Source organism: Nelumbo nucifera, chromosome 6, assembly GCF_055504915.1.
Source record: "Nelumbo nucifera cultivar China Antique chromosome 6, China Antique-T2T, whole genome shotgun sequence".
NCBI classification, from domain to species: Eukaryota; Viridiplantae; Streptophyta; class Magnoliopsida; order Proteales; family Nelumbonaceae; genus Nelumbo; species Nelumbo nucifera.
This window is the reverse complement of record NC_142654.1, coordinates 41812286-41833946: the sequence shown is the minus strand read 5'-3', so window position 1 is coordinate 41833946 and position 21661 is coordinate 41812286. Positions and strand designations below refer to the sequence as shown.

At 36.2% G+C, this 21661-nt stretch overlaps 1 protein-coding gene across 2 annotated transcripts in view; it reads left to right on the top strand.

The window, feature by feature from the left end:
* Positions 1-1742: 1742 nt before the first annotated feature.
* LOC104610662 (uncharacterized) overlaps positions 1743-21661 on the top strand; it is a 66975-nt gene continuing 47056 nt past the window's right edge. For both annotated transcript variants that reach the window (XM_010277394.3, XM_088889461.1), the window contains exons 1-7: positions 1743-2146; positions 2269-2376; positions 3193-3341; positions 3432-3513; positions 3707-4113; positions 9973-10405; positions 10495-10718. In XM_010277394.3, coding sequence (XP_010275696.1) covers positions 2000-2146; positions 2269-2376; positions 3193-3341; positions 3432-3513; positions 3707-4113; positions 9973-10405; positions 10495-10718 — 1550 coding nt within the window. In that variant the 5' untranslated portion in view covers positions 1743-1999. The remainder of the gene's footprint in view (positions 2147-2268; positions 2377-3192; positions 3342-3431; positions 3514-3706; positions 4114-9972; positions 10406-10494; positions 10719-21661) is intronic.

Here is a 21661-nt window from a genome sequence, read left to right as displayed (position 1 = left end):
ATTGTACTTGATGAATGGCAATATGGAGGACTTTGGTTAGTGTGGAATTCATGATTATACACTCCCTTCAAACGCCAACGAAATCGAACAAATGTAAATATTTACATCGTTCTTGATTTACACCAATTCCAAATGTAGCTTAAGGGACTCAGAGACTCGATTGGAAGTATATTGAAAACAAAACATGCCATGAAGGATGAGGACATTTTGAAAAATTGCAAGAAGATCAACAAATATCTAAGGTGCAGATTGAATTACCATCACGTTTTCAAGGATGCCAATCAAGCAGCAGACCATACGATCAAGGAAGCTCTTTCTAATCCTAATGAAATTATCTCTCTTTGTAATGCTAATATTCCTAGGTGTTTAAATTGATTTGAGGGGTCGGGTTACCCCGTTGTGTAGCTCCTCCTATTTTTACCAAAAAATAAAAAAGTAAAAGAAGTAGATTCCGATCTCAAATATTAGGGTCCGTTTGGTTCATCAGAATTAAAATCCCTTGGAATTTGAATTTGAATGGTTTATCCCCATAGTTTGTTTGATTCATACATGAATGGGAATAGGAATTTGAATCGACAAGAATGAGATTTCATTCCCAAGGGAGGGGCAGGGAATGACCATTCCCTCGAATGAGGAATGCCATTCCAGTAGGAATGAGAATGGGATTCCGATTCTGTTCAACCAAACAGTTGGAATCAATGTTTTTGAACTGTCCTTGACCCGGATGATCGGACCGCGGCTCAGAAATCGTTCAAGTAACTAGTTCCGTTTCACCCCTGACCCGTTCTTGGGTAAAAAACTGTTGATTTTGTCAGAAAATTGCTGGTCGAACCGTCAATTCCTTTGACCCGAACAACGGTTCGTGGTTTAAGAAATTGTAGAGAGGGGAGAAACTTTGAGTCAGAGACACGAACTCAGATATGATATCTAGAGAGAGAAGAAGAAGAAGAAGAAGAAGCAGAGATCTGAGATATGAGAAAAAATGAAAAATTAATCTCATATATGAGATCCGAGAACTCGTATCTCAGATCTCAAATCTATCATTTGTGCTGTTACCGCCATTGCCATCTCGCCGTTGCCGTTGCCATCTTGTCTTTACCGTTGCCATCGTTGTCACGGGTGAGTGATGAATCATTCTCCTCTTCCTTATTCTTCCATCCTTCCCTCTTTCTTTCCTCCATTTTCTTTCTCTCCTTTTCCTTTTTTTTTTCTTTTCTTCTTCCTTTCCTTCTTCTCTTCTTTCTCAACCAACAAAAGACTCTCTTCTCCACTTCTCCTTTCTCATATACTATTTGCTATCTTGTCCTAATGCAAACCGTCCGAACCGTTCGACCCGGATGGTTGAACCACTGACTCAGAAACCAGTAGATAGAATAGTTCCGTTTCCGGGTCAGTTTTTAAAACCTTGATTAGAATAGCCCATTCTGATTGCGATTCCGGACCCCTATTTCCGTGAACCAAACGGGGCCTTAGTTTTTTAATCCCAATTCCATGATTCGTTTTTAGCATTTCTCAGGGCGCGCTTTCCGAAGCCTATCAGGCATGGTGGACCATGCAGTGAACGCTTCAGATCTGCCGGATCATCTCTTACCATTGGAGAAATAGGGTGGGTTATGTAGGGAATCCCCTACTTGACCCGAGTAATTAGTCACCGTGTGGGTCGATAGGAGGGTATACCAGTCTTTCCAGAAATAAAAGTTAACTACTGAGATCTGCAGATGCGAATGGTGAGACCTGAGAACGTGATACGTACAAGTACAAAAGAGAAATACTTCGTTAAACTGAAAATGCCAAAGCCAAACCGGGGGTTTAACAATCATTTCTTGATTATTTTCTGATTCACGCAATAAGGAGAGAGCAGGTGGGGGAAGGTTCTATCCCTCCTTGAAATGTAATGTATTCTTTGTGCTGCTGGATTCTCATTTGGATCGGATCCCTCTGACTTCTCGTCTTCATCCTTCTCCCGACCCTGTTCGCTGACAAATTACAGTGATCCAGTATGTATATGGCATACGGGTGGCCTCAGGTCATCCCTCTTCAACCAGGGGCCTGCCCGGTTTCCGAGCAGATCGTCTATCTCAAAGTCATCAATCGCTTGTTGCTCGTTGTTGCTCCCTCCCACATAGAACTCTGGAGCTCTTCCCAGGTTTGATTTCTTTTGGTTCTTATTTAAGATTTCAAATTCTGTTGTTCTTCGATCTCTCTTGGTATTGTTGCAGTTTTTCCTTTCGTATTGTATTTTCTAACATTGCCCTAGTTCCGGATCAGAATAAGGTGAGGTTAGGGAAGTACACGAGAGATTCGAATTCACTGCTAAGAGAGGGGGAGAATTCGCAGGCTGTCTGGAGTCCGGACGCCAAAATGGTTGCCGTTCTTGTAAGTTTTTTATGGGTTCATCGTGAATTTTAGTTCCCCCCCCCCCCTTCTGAGGAGTGGATTATTCAATTAATTGAATGGCGTTTGTTTCTTATTAATTATACTTTTACCTTAGCAATTGTTTTGGAAAATGCCTGATTTATGTTAATTGTACTACGTTATACTCCTTTTATCAGTGGAAGTTTTATGCATTTGTGAATGTCAAAGACCATACTTTAGGGTTTAATTGCGAAGCGTATTTGGTGATGATCTTACATGGTACAGAAAAGAAGATAATTTGCAGACTTACACGGAGGATAATTGGTCCTCCTGCACCTGGTTTAGTAATATGTTTAAAAACTGATTGTTGTTCTACTTGTATTTTTGGCTTCTATGTGCTTGTATTTCCTTATTATAAGTTCATTGTGACTGGGCAAAATAATCAAACGTATGTGACGAAAATACTTATGTGTGTCAGTACCCACTGCTGATTTGAGAGGTAACCACATGGAAACTTGCAAAATTCTGGAAGGAGTTTTGCATTATAGACGTGGCGTAGTTTTTGAATCAGGAAAATGAAATTGTCTGACACAACAGATTTTCATAAAATGGACTTTCTTGTTAAGTAGATATTAACCAAGATAGTAATTATATTGTTGAAGAACATGAAAAGATTCAAGTAAGGTGTGCAAGAATTGCAAGTGTTTGTTTCCTTTTCCTACTCCATCTTTTAGCTCTAGTATACAATTTATGCGCTTCTTCTTGGATAACTCTATATTATTCTTAAGATTGTAACTTTTATTTATTTATTTTTTTGATCCTCTTCATTTCCTGCAGACATCTTCATTCTTTCTTCACATTTTTAAGATCCAGATTACAGAGAAGAGATTACAAATTGGAGGGAAGCATTCATCTGCACTATTTCTTGCAACTATTTCTTTACTTCTCAGTGAGCAGGTGCCTTTTTCAGATATGAACTTGACAATGTAAGTGCTGCTTCCAAACCATTTGAGGTGTGCTTTTATAGTTGTATGTTTTAATAGTGATCTTAATAGTTATCTTGATCACTTTTTTAGGAGCAATATTGTATGTGACAACAAGCATCTACTTGTTGGACTCTCAAATGGATCTTTACATCTTATATCCTGGAAGGGGGAGGTATGCATAATGTGACTGAGAATGGAATACTTCAAACCATGATGCATATACTCAATAGAGAACCACATCTTTGTATTGTATTTTTATCATGCAACTCTTTTTAGTACAAGTGAGGCTATTGAGTGATGTTATTAATATTTTTGTTTTGATTTATGCAATTAGTTTTCTACTTTAATTACTTTTTGTCATACAGTTCTGTGAGGCACTTGAACTACGCTCACATCCACATGGCAGCAATGAAGTCACTGTAGCACAGCATTCCTTGGACAATGGGTCTTCTTCAGAAGCTTTGAGAGTTGTGACGCCCAATGATAATTCTTTCCACAGTTATTCTGTTATCCATCTGGAGCTCTCGTTACCCTTGCTGGTTGTGTTATATTCTGATGGAAAACTTGCACTGTGCTCTATAAGCAAGAAAGGTTTAAAGCATACTGAGTTTATCAAGGCTGAAAGATGGCTGGATTGTAGTGATGCTGTTTGTGCTTCTGTAGCTTCAGACCAACAAATCATTGCAATTGGTACCACTAGAGGTGTTGTTCAGTTATATGATCTGGCTGAATCTGTATCACTTCTTCGCACTGTATCTTTGTATGATTGGGGGTAAGCCTTACACGTCATTATTAAGCCAGTAAGATTCAGTATTTTGTGAAGATTCTCTTTTGCTATTTTTGTGGCAATCTATGTTCAGCTGTTATTAACTTTCCTTTTGTCTTTGAGCCACATACTCATAACCCCCCCAAACTTGGTGAAGGCGGGATTTGATCCTAAGTTTTTGCTACAACCAGCCAAAGACCTTACCAATTGAGCCAGTTGGCACCTTCAAGTATTGTATTATATTGATCTGAACAAAACAGGTACATAAGACCCTTTGCACACTAGGCTGCATTTAGTAAGAGTGCAAATGCTGAACCAAAGCAAATTTGCCCTCTGCTTTAGTTTCACAGGCATTTGGTATGGATATGTTTTGTTATTAGCAATGTTATTAGGACTGTTTCTGGGCTGTTAGTGGGCCTGTTTTATATGTTTTCTCTGTTAAGTTGTAATCAGGGTTATTCTTGTAATATCCCCTTTTATTTGAATACCCTAATATGTAAGTCAAGTGAGTCCCGCCCCCAACACTTTTTTGGCAATCCTTTCTCTCTTTTCTTCTCTCTTTTTTTAGATCAATAACACAGTTCATTAATTATCACAATGGGAATTACAAAGAGGAAGACAAACTTTCTTATCTTCCACCTTCAGCTTGAGCCCCAAGAAATGAAAAAGAGAGAAAGAGAAAAAGAAAAGGGAAAAAGGAAAAAGGAAAGAAGAGATTTAAATTATAGCTGTGCTGATAACATTGACTCCCTGTCCACCCCTTGCTAACCCATCAGCAAAAGAATTAGCTGATGTTTTTACCCAACTGATTTTAACTTCCATTTCTCGAGTCAGCCATCTGAATTTCCTCCTCATATTGTTCTATCTCCATAAGCCACTATCGTCTTTATTCAGCCACCCTACCACCACCTCCGAGTCCCCTTCAATTATGAGTTTTCTGAGATTCATCTCCCTAGCTTTCTGGACTCCTTCCATAACTGCATGGATCTCAACTCTGAGAGAGTCACCCACTCCAATTGGGCCTGAGAACATGGCAGAAACAACCCCATTCTCATCCCCGAAAACACCCCCAATCCCTGATTGTCCAGGGTTCCCTTTGCTACTTCCATCAAAGTTTAGTTTTATGAAGCCCGCAGGTGGGGGAGTCCAAGACACACTCATTACTGCTTTAGTTTGGGTACAACTAGCAATCTCACCCCACTTCCTCAGCATGTCATCCACTGTCTTTTCTGCTCTCTTCTTCTCCTTTCTTTCTTCTTTTTCTTTCCAGATGGTATCAGAGCAGGTCTGATTGCAAGAGGAGCTCGAGTGTATCTTATTTTCTCTCCTTTCTCTTTCTCGGGTTTCTCTGGAAAGACTGTGACTACTCAACTATGAGAAGGACCTGATTGGGTAAGGGTTTTTGTGTTTTTTCCCTTTTTTGGTCATGGGACCAATAAGGTAATTGTTTGGGCGTTTTACTCGTATCCTGTGATTGATTGCTGAGTGTTTAGAGAGGTGTCTCTCAGTGTTTTGTATGGTTGTGCTCTGAGATCCAACCAGCTGTGGTGTAAGCCTTGTTTTTAAATCTCTAGTGACTAGACCTGTTGTTGTTTATTGTACTGGTTTGTTTGTGGTGGAAGTGCCTTCCTTTTCTTGCAAGGTTCAAGATTGTTAGTCTGTTTTTTCTGTGAAGTTTGGCTGTAAGGTTCTTCTTCAATGTTTGTTTTTTTTTTGACTTGGTAGTGTTGGGAGGGGTCCTACACTCTATTCATTTCTTGTGAAGGTGCTCAGTGTAGAGTGTTTGATTTCTTGAAGAGGACTGTTAATCTCTAAAAAGAAAAAAGAAAAAAAAACAGACCTGGTCATTCTCTTGTTGGCACTGTTAGTTGTTTGTTTGGTTGAAAGTATTTTGGGATTGTTGCTTGCTGCACTTGAACAATGTTGTCTGATGATTCATCCATGCTTGAAGTTTTTGGAGGTCAGAATATGGTTAGCCCAAGGGCTGAAAACTGGGGCTTCCTTATTTCCATTACAGTCCTTGATGGACTGAACTATTTGGAGTGGTCCAAAAGTGTGAAGCTGTATGTTGGGTCTAGAGGAAAGCTTGAATATTTGTCTGGTGATATTCCTCAACCCAAAGAGGCTGGTGCAGCCCATGATAAGTGGGTTCAAGATAATTATCTAATCATGTTTTGGCTTGTTGCATCTATTCATCCAAGTCTGAGAAATAACTTTATGTGGGCTGAAACCGTGAAGGAGATTTGGGACCAGGCTAAGGCAACTTTCTTTGAGCAGAGGCACTATGCTCGTATTTATCAACTACAGGTTGAGTCCTCCAATTGTAAATAGTGGGAGAAAAGTCTGTCGGGTTACTACTCAGCTCTAACCTCCATGTAGAGGGAACTTGATCATTATCAATGTATTGATTGGAAGAATGAATCAGATGCAAAAGAGTACAAAAGAATAATATTCAAAATTTCTCTCTGGCATCTGGTTTGCTGCTGTCGCTTCCCACCAATCGCACTCTTAACCACTACACCAGTATTCATTTTATGATAATAAATGGAATGCATTAAATTTTACTCACTTTAACGTTCACAATTAATTCAAATAAATAATATATATTATATTCAACAACTCCAACTACAAATTAAAAAGAATAATATTCAAAATTAGTATTTTATAAACTAATAGAACAAATAATTGATACACCCACTATAGTTTATGTGTCCAACAGAGGATCAAGATTGCTCTATGGTTTAGTCATTAGCCCACAGGTATGATAACTGCACATTGCACTACCATTTCCTTTAAAATCAAATATTTGAGATCATAACTTTTCTGACTTGATTGATGGTACTAACCAGAGTTGAAAACTTTTATTCTGCCTGTGCCAAATGTCCAGACATTCTGCATGTGCTTGTGCTCATGAACATCTGACTCAACATTCAGTTCTAGGTTCCCCTCTCCTAAATTTAACTAGCAAATCTAGAATCAATTTTCCATGTGAAGAATGATTTCTATTTAGTGAGCTCTAATCCATCCGTGTGATAGATGTGATGGTAATCCAAACCATCATCAGATCTACAACAATTTTCTAGATGGTGGGCCGACAAGTTAAAAATCTGATCAACCATGGCTTTTTTTGGTAATCATCTAAAGAATTTTGGCTCATCTCTAGTGGAAGATATTGGTCACCTCTTAACAGGTTGGGCAGGTTGGTTTGGGTTTTACCCATTTAGTATCTAATTGAATAGGTCAATAATGGGTTGGTGGGTTAGATGGATGGATTGAATCTCAGATAAAACCTACCCAAATCTGCCTAAACACCATTACTGGTGATAGAATGCTAAATGTGTTTACTTAGATAAAGGGGAGTCTTAATTAACTCAACCAAAATGTTGACCATCCTCAAGATGATGCTTCTATAGAACGTTTGTGGGTTGAAAAGCATATAGGGGAGACTTGCATATGTCTGAAGATTTATATCCAACCCTGCAGGGCTGCTATTCATTCTCTAGTAGTACCAAATTGGTAGTACCAGTTTTTAGAAAACCGGTAACTGAAGCTGGTCAGTTAACCAGTTGATCGGTTTGGTTAACCACCGGTTCAGTTCGTCGGTTTTTGGGTTTTTTTATTTGTACTATGTATTATAAATAAATGTATAAATATATAATAAAAACTAGAAAAAAATATAATATAATATTATAAATAATAAATAATAAATTATATATTATAAATATATTTATATATATAATGCATATATATTCATTTATAATATATACATAATATAAACAAGGTGCCAACCAGCTGGTTGGTAAGGTCTCCTGCTGGTCTTAGCGGAGACTTGGGATCGAATCCTGCCTGCACCTGGGTTGGGGGATGGGCTACCCCCGCTGTGTAGCCCTTCAAAAGGAAATAAAAAAAATGTTTTTTTTTTTTTTTTTTTTTATATTGGTTAACCGGTTGGTTCGGTTAGCTGCCAGTTTTTTATATTGGTTAACTGAAACTGAACTGGTACCTTTGGTTTTTCAGAAATACTGAACCGAATGGTTAACTGGAACTTTCAATTTGGTCTCATTGGTTTGGTTCAGTTTTTCGGTTTTTCATGATCACCCCTATTATTCTCTAATTTGTCCATAGATTCTGTTGTGGTTTACAATTATATCTTCATGAACCTGTTCATTGAGGATAATCTCCTGGAGGCTAGACAAAGAAACAAAGAATAATAATAATTTAAATTAGAGAATCAAATTGAATTGAAAGATACCAGAGCAATGTAGATGTAGGTCCTTGTGGGTGACTGCTTGTTACCTTTCTTTTGTAAAGCCTTTTCCTTTCTTAATAAAATTTTATTATAAAAAAGAACTGCCTACTCTGATACTCATTGATGTAGGATTGATTCAAAGCTGGGCTGGTGACTAATTTGATGGAAGCTGAAAAGTAAATGATGATGATAAGGGGTTAGGTCCATGGTTTGAGGTTGAGGGGCCAGGGTGTAGGTCTAGCGAAGGGCATGAGGGGTTTGTCTAGGGTTATATGACTGTATGATGTTATCGAGAAGCTAGTTTAGTGCTGAAAATTGAAGCAAATTAAGATGATACTTACCTGGTATCAAATTTAGTCATTTAGTTGATAGGTAATGGTTCCTTATCACTTTTTCTCAGGTCTTTGATGGTTCTGGGTGGCTGAGTTCAACATCTTAAAGGGGAAGATGGGAGAAGAGAGATAAAGAAGAGAAACCTAGGAATCACTTCTAAGGTTCCTAGAATCGCTCTAGGGCCTTGGGCATTTCTAACCACAAGTCATACAAGCAGAAAAGTATGCTCTGAAGTTCATTGGCCACATTTTTGAAACTTTATACATATACAGAGATGTCTAGCTGTCTAGCGTCAGCCAAACTCATTTCTCAAGTCTCAACTAGGAAAACTCAAAATTACAGATATGCCACTCATAAACCAGCTTAAAGAAAACTAAATAACTCTTAAAGTACTTAACAAATAACTAAAAATTTGAACATGAATAAACTATTATTAGACTGATCAAACTAACATGCTTGGTCCACATACAACGGTGAAAATGATGAAAATACCCCTATGACCACAATCAGCCAAATTCCCTAGAATGATCATCTTGTGGTTGGGTCTTTTCCCTTCTAGGATATGTCCTTAAAGGCTTTATAATCTTCCTCAAATGTTGTATCAAACTAATCTATTGGTCCAGGGTTGGGTATTTTCTTTTCTTCTTTTTACATGTCTTGTATTTCCTTCTTTCGATTGATCCTTAATTGAATTTCTCTGTTATCAGTAGAAAAGTTAATTGTATGCTGGTTGGAGCTTAGTATTGACCTTGGTATGTAACATGATATTGGTGAATCCATGGGGGTCGATGCTCATGTGCTCAAGAGGCCAGTTTTGGGGCTAGTGGGGATAGTTACTTGCTACTAGAATGACAATGATTGGATAGCAATGACAATATAGGTAACAGGAAATCATTTGATGAAATAAACTTTGATGTAGTTCTAAATAGAGTGGACTGGAGGCATCATAATTCTTGTTGCCAACTCCAAACAATGAGAAGGCTCCTTGGTAGGTTTTTTGATTTACTGGTGTGTTGTCTGCTGCTGCTTTTAATTTCTGTGTTATTGCATTCTTGCATTTGTAGGAATCAGATATATTGTTCTCAATTATTAATTTCCTTAATTGTTTTAAATACATGTGACTCAGTATTGCAGAATAATATGAAGAAATTCGGCCACGTGTTTACCATGGAGTTATATTTATTTATTTTATACCATAAATGTCTTTCATTACAAATTATTACACACTGACATTAAAATTTCATCATTCATGTTTCTATGACATGCTGATGACCTCTGTGCAGATATTCTATGGAAGATACTGGTTCTGTCAGTTGTATAGCATGGACACCTGACAATTCTGCTTTCGCAGTTGGATGGAAATTGAGAGGACTTACTGTTTGGTCAGTTTCTGGTTGTCGTTTGATGTCTACAATACGCCAAATTGGTATAAGTTCTGTCTCTTCTCCAATGGTGAAGCCGCACCAGGATTTTAAATATGAACCATTGATGGGAGGCACCTCACTTATGCAGTGGGATGAATATGGATATAGACTTTATGTAATTGAGGAAGGATCTTCAGAGAGAATTCTTTCATTTTCTTTTGGGAAATGTTGCCTTAATAGAGGAGTTTCAGGGACAACATATGTTCGCCAAGTGATTTATAGTGATGACAGATTGCTTATTGTGCAGTCTGAAGATACTGATGAACTTAAGCTTCTACATCTTAATCTACCAGTTACGTGTTTAAGTTACATGCCTGTTCTTACTTTTCATTTTTGTACGTTTATGTAGATATTCCTAATATAATTGTTCTTTTTTCTCAGGTATCTTATATCTCCCAAAACTGGCCACTTTTGCATGTTGTGGCCAGTAAGGATGGAATGTACCTGGCAATTGCTGGTGTTCATGGGTTGATCTTATATGACTTACGCTACAAGAAGTGGCGTTTGTTTGGAGATGTTTCCCAAGAACAGAAAATCCAGTGCAAAGGATTGTTATGGTTGGGGAAAATTGTTGTTGTTTGCAACTACATTGATTCTTCCAATTCGTAAGAACTTTATTCTTCATGCTATTTTTTTTTGTCACCTCTTGCTTTGAAGTGCTTAGGGTTGAACTTTATTCTTCGTGCTATTCTTCCAAGTGCTTATTGATAGTAAAATGTTATGTTTATGCTGAACATATTCCCAATTTTTTTGTTATTTTTTTCCACAATGCATTCTTGATCTTCTAGATCCAAGTTCCTGGAAGAATTTTGCACATGTGATGTTTGTATGGGTCTATAGAACATTCTTTAAGTCCAAGGAAATGTGCATTTCCTCACTTAAGAAGTACAGTTCTGAGTAAATCGCGAGATAATTATTTAGATCCTAAATATGTTTAGATGGATAGGTGTTAGATAAGAAAGACAAATTTGAAATAAACCCGTTGGGGGAGGGGAACCTAGGGTTCCACTAGGTGGGAAATAGAAAGGATGATAGATTGAAGAAAGGAGGGGCCATTGCTTGGTGCAATGGTAAAATCTTGTGCTGGCTAAAAACAGAGATGAAACAGTAATGGAACTCCAACAAAAGAGAAGAAATAGAAAAGTGAAGGGGAGAGAGAGAGAGAGATTTTGAGTTTTGTAATCTTTCCAACAATATTGTAATTAGGAATTTATTTATATAATTGCTTGGTTAGCAAAGTTGGTTAAAAAAGTAGAATTTTACAAGTTATTTGGAGTTCTTTAGGAATTAAAGTTAAAATTTGAGTGCCAATATGGTATATATAGACTTTCCTGAATTCTAGGTGTAGTAGGATTTGCTTATTTACTGTTATAGGTCTAACTAAGGGTCCATAAGAGGAGTTATGGTACTTTTTTTCCATAGGTAAATAACAGTTGTACTAAAGGCTATTATTGTAATTTCATTGATAGTATTGACCAATAATTTTAGTACTTTAATATAATTATTGATGATTATATTAAACTATTAAAGTACTTTTTTTTTTCGATAAATGAGTAAGATTTTATTAAACCAGCAAATAAGAGTTACATGCAGCCCAAGGAAAGGCACGAGGTGCAACCTTTCCTTTAAAACTAGTTACTGAATTATAAGTTCAAAAGAAATTACACAGAATCCCAAAATAAAGTAGCCCGAGAAACCCCCCTGTTTTGCAAGTGAATCAGCCATTGAGTTTTCTGATCTGCCTACCCACTGAACTCTGATTGTCATATTCCTTGTTAGCCATTTAACCCTTTTGAGAAGATCTCTAAATCCCCAGATCACAGAGTCCGGATCCTCCAACTAACCCACTATCACTTAGGAGTCCCCTTCAATAATCAGATGCTCTATTCCTAGCTGGTTTGTGATCTGGATTCCTTGCACAACAGCAAGTAATTCGGCCCTTATAGAGTCTTCCACACTCACAGGACCTGAATACAAAGATATAATGCTACTGTCTTTATTTCTCAGCACTCCTATACCAGGGTTACCTCGGCTACTCCCATCAAAGTTCAGCTTAATAAACACCTCCCTAGGTGGCATCCATTAAACCACATATCTGTCCTTCCTGGTAGAAGTATTAGCCACTGCTAACCAGCTTCTCCTTAGGTCTTCGAAAGAGTATGCATCAAAGAGATTTAGAGTTTTCAGCCACTGAATTGCCCTTGTCAAAATACATTCTTTAACTTCTGCAAATCTCCTTTCTTTTTCACAAAAAATTCTGGTGTTCCTTTTTTCCCAAATAGTCCACAACAAAATTCTGGTGTTCCTTTTTTCCCTCTCTTTGTATGCCATACAAAGGTAGATGGACTAAACGACAAGCTAGTATCAAATGATAGGTTCCACCTACACTCAAACAACATAAAAATTCAATTCCATAAAGCTGCAGTAAAGGAGCAAGAGATCAGTAAGTGGTGACAGCCCTCATTCTGAGTTTTACATAGAACACACCAATTAGGGGACCTGGTTCAAGCAAGGTAGCTGCCTCCATATAATTTGGTTGATCAACCTCAGAACTACCAAAACAGGCCAGTTTTTATTGAAGTGAACTGGTTGATCAAATAGATCAGCCTGTTAAGAACAGGCCAGTTTTCACCTTTTTTGTGAAAACACCAAATATCATATTCACCAGATCAGTCTTGTTTCAGAACATTGGTTTAATCTGTATATCAAACTTTGGATATATTATAATGCCATAAATATAACAACTTCTGCATGAATCATTTCCCCCATCAATTGGCCAGTCCTCCCAAATTCTAGTATTTTCATATTCCCTTTAGGCTATACCTACATACATCATGGAGTTCAACAATCTCTGGAGTATAATTTTTAGAGAAAAATACATTAAAAATAAGTTAACAATCTGAAAGGTGGGCTTTTCATCATGGAGTTCAACAATCTCACCAACTAAAGTTCAAAGGCACTAGCAATATTTTTTGACTTAGCAAAGCTTATCAAAGATCAGATCCTAAATTAATGTATTTTGGTAGATTTGAACAACGAAATCACAAGTTCCAAGAGTGTTACCTTATAGGGTATGCTTTGACAATTCCTGCAGTTAGCATCAATCTACAAAAAGAGATGTTGAAAAAAAGTTTAGGTTTACAGACCAATGTGAAATTTGGTAGATTTAAACAAGAAAATCATAAGGTATAGGGGTGTTACCTCGCCATTAGCAGTTTTCTTCCCATTGCCAATTCCTAAGATCCATGCACCACAAAAAATATACAAAAGAATGTGCACGGGTAACACAATGTGTTATAGTCTATTAATCAAAACTTTTGTGCATCAGAAACAAAATACAAAAAAGAGGTGCAGAAATAATCTTTACAGCTCAAAACACTTTGTAAAAACTAAGGCCCTGTTTGGATGGACTTTAAAGTACTTTCAAACTTTTGAAAGTACAGAAGTATGATATAGTGTTTGTATTGTATACTTTGTGGTTCTGCTTTTATACTTTTTAAAAGTACAAATACCCCAAAAGCACGAAGTCGGATTTTTATACTTCATGCTTTTGGCAAAATAGTACTTCCGCTTTTGTGTGAATGGGTGGTTATGTGTGACCACCTTCTGATACAACTCTCGGCCCTACCTCCGTTCGCCGCTATTAGAGTTACACTGTCATTGCCGGTCTCAGCCACCAAACCACCGGAAACTGTTACCGGAAGTATGGACGAACGTGCTTTAACCAAACAAGAAATAGTTCTTTTGTTCCGGAAAGCATACTTCACAAAATTTTTTACCCAAACGTTTTTCAAAGCAAAAACCCCAAAGTAAAAACATTTTTTGTACTTTATACTTTGGTACTGTTAAAAGTACAAAAGTAGAAGTCTACCCAAACAGCACCAATAGCCAAGATCCAAATTTAAAAATAAACAAAAATACTAGTCATCTATGTTCAACCATCAAAAGTCTTCAAAGCTGCTATAGGACGGGCTCTTGTTAATGTCTACAGTCATGTGAATCCACTCCTTCCTAAGTCCTTTCGGTACTTCATAAAATGTCATAGCTTGTTTTTCATCCTTAGAAATGATGCTATATGCTTTTAGTATTAAATCATTTGGCAGCCTACTAAGGCACAAAGTAACATCCTTAACCAAATCTTCTCTGTTGCCAAAGACTCCAAAACCATGTTCGACAACCCTTGCTAACTTCCCAAGATTAGTAGCCACTTCCTCAATCTTGTCTGCAACCATCTCCAAAGCCTTTCGCTTCCCTATGCACTTAGGGACATTGGTTGATTTTTCCTACAAAGAACGGTCTCCTATAATGTCAATATCATCAATGTTATCCTCTGTGTTGTCCAGTATCTCAACTGTTATAAGTAGTTGAATTTGACTCTTGTCTAAGAATCTCTCTTGTAGTTTCTGCACCGGTTTTTGTCACTTGGTCATTTCCACAGACAACCAATTGATCATAGTTTGTTATTGACTTCCTTCGAAATTGTTGGGCTTCTAGGTGACCCTAATGATCAAAACACATTTAGTACACAATTTCCAAAGTTTCAAGTTATGCAATATAAATCATAAGTAATCAAAATTACACTCACCTCTATGTAGGTTGCACATACTTTTGGCTCTGCTTCCACTATCTTTCTTTGGTCATTCCATGAGAAGCCACTTTGGTTCAGAAGAGCATTGAGCACAACACATTTTTTCTTAATAGTTTTTAGACAATTTCTAATATTATATTTTTTGCAATCTATTCCAAACCTAGAGATAATAGCTCCACTTGCAGCTGTATAAGCGACACCTTTATAGCTTTTGTCAACTTTATTTCCAAAGTTGACTTGCTCATCCAAAACACCAATTAGGTGATTGTCCATTTCTACAGTCCAAGTCATGTTGGTTTTATTGATTTTAGCATCACTCCCATTGCCTTGTCCTTCCATTCCTGTAAAATACTATTAATTATGTAACAAGCAAAAATTTATCATCTATGCAATAAATTCAGGCATCTGTATTAAATCTTACAAAGGAATTTAAATAAAAAAGTAATTTTACTTAAACTAATAATAGAAACACCTAATGTTTTCATATGCGCATATATAAAGCTGTCCATTATAAAGTAATACAAAAATTACTTCCAAAAACATATACGATGAACAACTAATTCATCTATGTCTATTGCGGGACCGAGCCAAGTGATAGTCATTCCACATCATATTTGCAATGGATTCACATAGAAGAACTCCATCTCTACACTCTACATACTTGCACGCTGAGAAGGCATAGAGCTTTGTGGTGCTTCTTGTTCATCATCACACTCATCATCATCATCATCTACTCCTTCACTTTCTAATGTGTGGTCCTCTTGTTCAAATTGCCTCATGATGTAATTACGTGGATTGACACCCATGACATGATTGTGCAAGATACAACATGCACTCACAATTTTAACTTGTGTCTTAAAATGATAATGTTGTTTAGATACTATGATGGGAAAACGTTTCTTGAGCACTCCAAAAATCTTTTCAATTATATTTCTTATAGAAAAATGACAAAAATTGAAGAGTTACTTTACATTTTTTGGTGTGTGTTCTCCATTCTTTCAAATGATATCAAGTGCTCCTATATGGTATGAGAAAGTCTGTTTTTAGTGGGAAACCCACATCGGCTAGGTAGTATTTACCTAATTACAAAAGCATGAAATTAATATAATTGTAACCTAGCAAAATTAAATGTATATTTGCATTTTTTGTGATTTTTATTGTACCTTCTGGCACATAAAGTCTATGTTCTCTTGGGAGGGCAAAACTCAACACCCTAGAATTTGATGCTGCACCTTCCCATCCTGGCAAGACATATGTAAATCTTAGATTGAACGAGCATGCAACTAAGATGTTTTGGATAGGGTATGACTTATGACCTCTAAACCTAGTAACCTCTGTATTTGGAACTTTTACAGGGAGATGTGAGCCATCAATTGCTCCTACACAGTCCTGCTAGTTACAAGTTTCACCACTTTAGGTATTATTGTTTCATTATGAATTATAAGATTAAATAAAAAGTATTAATGAGAAAGTAGTGAATACCTTGAAATAAGGCTAGAGATCGGACCTGTATCTAATTTCTGGAGGTACCTCTATTCCAGTTGGCTGTACTAAGTATCTATCCTCTAAAATTAAGATTGCATCTAAGACTCTATTGAATTGTTGACTTACTGTCTCACCTAATCAGTCAAAATGAAAGCTCATTGTGCGATTCTTGACATTGTGTGCAACTATATGGAGAAGCCTGGAAACACTGTATCACTTACTCTACCGGTCTCTCGAAGTATTTTGCATAACCATGCAAATGCCTCCTTCCCCATTCTTAATTGATTATAACAATCAATCTCTCTTTTCTTATAAAGTTGATCCAACAAATCAACCCTTTGTACATCTCGGTTAGTAGAGGGCTTTCTATCTATATGATTTTGGTATTCTTCTAAGACTGGTAGCACAACATATATTGAAGAAATTGCAACACCAACAATAGATGCTAGTATGAGATGCCTTTCCCTTTCCATCTGCGTTGGAAAATTATGAAGTATAAGAAAAATTTATAGTAGATAGGGAAGAAAAGAGGATGCTAAGATTAAGCTTATTTCTTTCTTCTAGTTGTATTCAACCTTCATTATTCTCTAATCTAATAAATTAAATGACTGAAAAGTTTACCAAATTTTGTTAATTTAATTTCCTACAAAATTCAGTGGAAAGCCTATCAATTCTCAAAAACAAAAAAGAAGGATCTTGGTGAAACTTGTATATAACATGCATTCTGTACACATCAACCACCTAGTTATTGTAGCAAAATTCAGCCCTAAAACCTAACCATTGTGGTCTCCCTACTACAAATGACAGCTTATTTGTAGCCCAAACACACCCAGTTTAGCCCTCTTTTTATTCTACGGATACCAGCTCAGACCAGCCTAACCTATTATATTTGCAATATAAGCCTAGCCTTCTTTTTGATTCAATGCACTATCAACAGATGTCATAAAAGAAAGAAGTAATAAGAGCTTCTAATAAAAATGCTCTTGCATTGACTAACGTTTGACTAAATATCTTAATACGTATCCAAGGTGGGGAGGATGGTCAAAAACTTCAAGAAATATGCTCTAACTATATTCTAGTAACTAAGAGATTTATTATTTCTTTTTATCACTAACAAAAACTTAGTTTAATAATAAAAATGATTACAAATAGCACTTCAGTGGGAGATAAAATTGAGAGCTTTATCATTTTGAAACAACAAACTAACATAAAACAGATTCACAGATCAGGTTAGTGAACTTTCTCTGATACATACATCTTGAGATGAAAAAACGAAGTGACATCGAATAACTATTGTCAAGACCACTTATTAAATACAAAAATAAAAAAAAACAATAAAATAAGATAGAAAGGAAAAGGGCATACATTTGTGAATCCATATTAATAGGTTTAGTTTTATCCAAGGATTAAGGTATCGATACTATACTCTCGATAAGGGGTGTATCATATCCATATCTATGATCATGGATACAGGATACGCTATGACTAGATATGTATCCTACGAGTCGTGCATATCAGTACGATACACCTCCGTATCGGGCCATATCGTATTGTATTGGTGGATACGGTCCAATACACACCGATATGGAGGTGTATCCGTGTCTAGTTTGACAAAATTGTACATTGAGTATTTTTGGATTGTTTTTCATCTTTAATACAAGTTAAAAAATAGTATTATGAAAACTAAAATAAATAATTTAAGATTTAATTTTCCCAAAAAAAGTAATAAAACTAAAAATTATAAAATAATATATTTCATCTACCTTAGATGATTTATATATTTTATTTTACACATAATTATATGTTTAAAATGAAAACATAGTTATTATTTGAAAAAATAGTTATTATATAAAAATACTAAATAAATAAATTTTCCCAACAAAATTAATGGAAAACAGAAAATTATAATTATAAAAACTGAAACAAATAATTTAAGATTTAATTTTTCCAAAAAATTTAACAAAACTGAAAATTAATTATAATTTATTTTATCTACCTTAAATGATTTATTTGTTTTATTTTACAATTATGTGTAAAATAAAAACGTCATATGTTAAAAATGAAAACATATTTATTATTTAAAAAATAGTTGTTATTTAAATAAATACTAAATTAATAAATATTCCCAAAATTAATAAAAATTGAAAATTATAATTATAAATTGTATAATGTTTGAATGTTCTAGAGTCCCGGTATTGTTTATTGTAATATTTCTCTTCATATAGCCTATTGAATTATGCATTTCTCATGTGTTTATATCTTATTCATAGATAATTCAGCTTTTGGTTTAGTATGATTAATGTATTTATGTGGTTTGTACGCATTTCACTAGTGTATCCAAGCGTTTCTATATCTTTCATTCGTATCCATGCGTTTCCAAAGCATATCTGTATCTGTATCCGAGTTATCTGATATGATACCCGATACTGATACTTTGATAATTGGTTTTGTCATACATGTTAATCACCCAAGCGGCCCAGATGTGAATCCAACAGTAGTATCTTGATGACATCCATCATCTTCCATCCAAAAGAGATGACGCACAAATATAATTTTCGAATGAAAGTTGAGTATTAAGATTTGAACAGTGACAAAATTTCATTTAATGTAGCTATATGAATTAACTAGCAAGGTGTCCTTGAAAAAAAGAACTAGCAAGGTGTCTATAGTCACAAACAACAGTAGGTAAACAAAATGAACACAAAGGCAGTAATCCTAGCCTCCTAGAATTGTTTTACATATGGTTATTGGTAACAAGTTCACAATAAAGATGACTGTTGGTGAAAAGAGCAAGCCAGCAACCAAAACAAGTCATCTTGTCACCAGAAAATTTGCTACTCAATGAAGGAATGGCATACGTGATGTTTATAAGCCAAGGTATGAGTTTGGACTAAAAGGTTAGCAGCAAGATGTATGTGGAATAAAAAATGGACTAAAAGAAAACCAGTACGCATTTCAGAATGCAATCAAATCACTTCAGAAGAATAAAAAACGGAAACTTAGCTGCATAAAAGGGGCCAAAACACATCCACAATGTGCTCAATCCTAAACCCCCTTTGTCATGATCCATTAAAAAGTATCATTATTGAAAGAAAGATTGAATACCCATTCTAGAAATCTGATGCTAGACAAAATGGAAATAAGGAAATTACTGAGAAACCCCCACCCACAGAATACCCATCAATTGAACTCAGGAGCCTACCATCAAACTCAAACACTCTTCACTCTGCAATGGGAACACAGTCAAAAACTCCAAGCCACTAAAAAGCTCTGGTTTTGGTGATCGGTGACAAAAAGACTGTTTTACCCTTTGGAGGCAAACATAAGAAAATGTTTTTATTTTCAAAATTATAATTTTACCCGTCCACCATTCATCTTCACCACCACTACTTGAGCAACCACCGCAACCAACAGTATCAGAGATCTACTACCAGCGATGGACAGGAAACACACCAGAAAACTCTCTCTCTAAAACAGATTTTTCACACACTCATCAAAGAAATTGGAGTGTCATTTAAAAGCAGAGTTGCAGCAGTTATCTCCTCTCTCAAAAATTAGGTACCAGCAGAAATACATAAGGTATTTCTATCACAGAATTACACCGCATCAAGAACCCCACTGTTTTCTCTCCTTTGGTATTATTTGGAACAAGAAAAAAAGCCAGAGGATGCCTACACCTAAGTAGAGAGGCAAGAAGACAACTGCTTGCATAAAACTAGGGTGGAATTTCAAAAAAAAAAATCATGAAGTTTCCCAAAGATAATTTCAGAATGTGGACTATGGCTCCCCCATCATTCTTTGGAATATCAATTTCTTCAATAGAAGCACTTATACAACAGCCATACCTTCTTTTCTTTGTAGTGTGATTTGGATTGGGTGGAGAGGAAGGGTCTGATAACCCAACAAGCAAGGCTGCCAGTTGTTCTCTGCTATTTTGCACCATCAACAGAGCCAGATTTAATAGAGGATTCATTTAAATAATTAGTTCAATATTTAGAGAAACTAGTTGAGTAACAGTCGGTAGCTTGTTTTTTTGAATTAACATTGGAGCATGCTTTGTCAAAGCAAAGGGGTGAAATTTTTGTTGGTATAAACATAATATTTTTATGCTAGAGCCATTACCAATTTGTAGAAAATTATCAAAACCAGCTCTATTCCTTATTAGCTTCTTCGTATATCAAAAACAACCAGTAAATAAAAATCCATAACTGAAATCACTGCTTCTCCTCCTTTTCCCTGTTCCACTGCTTAATCCATGCCCTCTGCTCATCACATTCTTCTCTTACTGGACTCTTGTTCTGCCTCAGGTTTCCATATCACCTACTTCCCCCATCACTATCATACCCCCTTAATTCTAGCAACTAGATCTTCAATTTTCGTTTTGAAAAACAAAGGGGCCATTTGGCAAGTCTTTTTAGAAAGATCTTCCAGCAGCCCAAGTGGCCAAAAGACATACTGAGCTTTTGGGCTCTTGTCTTTAAAGATAAAGACCGTTTGGCAAGCGTCTCAGTCTATCAGGCTTTTAAATATGTGTTTACCATCAGACCATCACGCAAAAGACCAGAAAGCATCATTTGAAGCTTCCTGAAATTTGGAGTGTTTGGTCTTTTTGGGTCTTTCCACACATGCGTTTTCTCATCTTTCCAGCTTTTGATTACCAAATGGAAAAAGACTGATTTTTGGTCTTTTGAGCTTGCTGAAGCCCAGAAGACACACGGAAAGACTTGCCAAACATCGCCTTTAAACCAGCCCTTCAATTTGGAATTCTATACACTAGAACATTATTCCACCATGGAAACAGAAGAATCAGCATCGTATCTGTACAAGAAAGTCTTTGCTGTGACATTGCAGGCATTACAGGCGAGATTCTAATGGGGGAGGCACTAGGGTTTGATTTACAGAGAACTAAACAACCCCAAACAAAGACCTGAGAGCACTTAATGAGATGAGAAAGTGACAAAACCTTAGTGCAAGTGAAGACGAAGGCCACCGGGATGTCACAGGTGAATGGAAGCATGGGTGATGTTTCATTGATAATTAGGATTTCTTGCTCTAGTTGCTGCCTGTGGTTTGGGTTGAAAATGGCACTAGTAATTCAAGCTGAGAGCATCTTATTCCTTGGGAACAGTTACAGACCTGTAGGTCTTACCAGGAAAGTGATTATAGATTCAGTGCTTGTGTTGACCACACTTGCGACCGTAGAAGGGTCTGTTTGATCTCAAAGGGGTTGGATTGGATTTGACCAATAAAGGGTAAAATCGAAATTATGAAATAAATTAACCATCATGTGACATCACATGTAAATGGCATATGATGGATAGTTATCAGAAGGGTACCCCGTGTCCAGTGACTTTGTCAAGCAGGGGATTTCAGAGTCTTTTCAGAAACCAGAAGGTATGTTCTAGTATTTAATTTAGATATTTTGTGGGGGGTATATTGTCTTTTTACTTATTTTATATGTTTTCCCTATATATA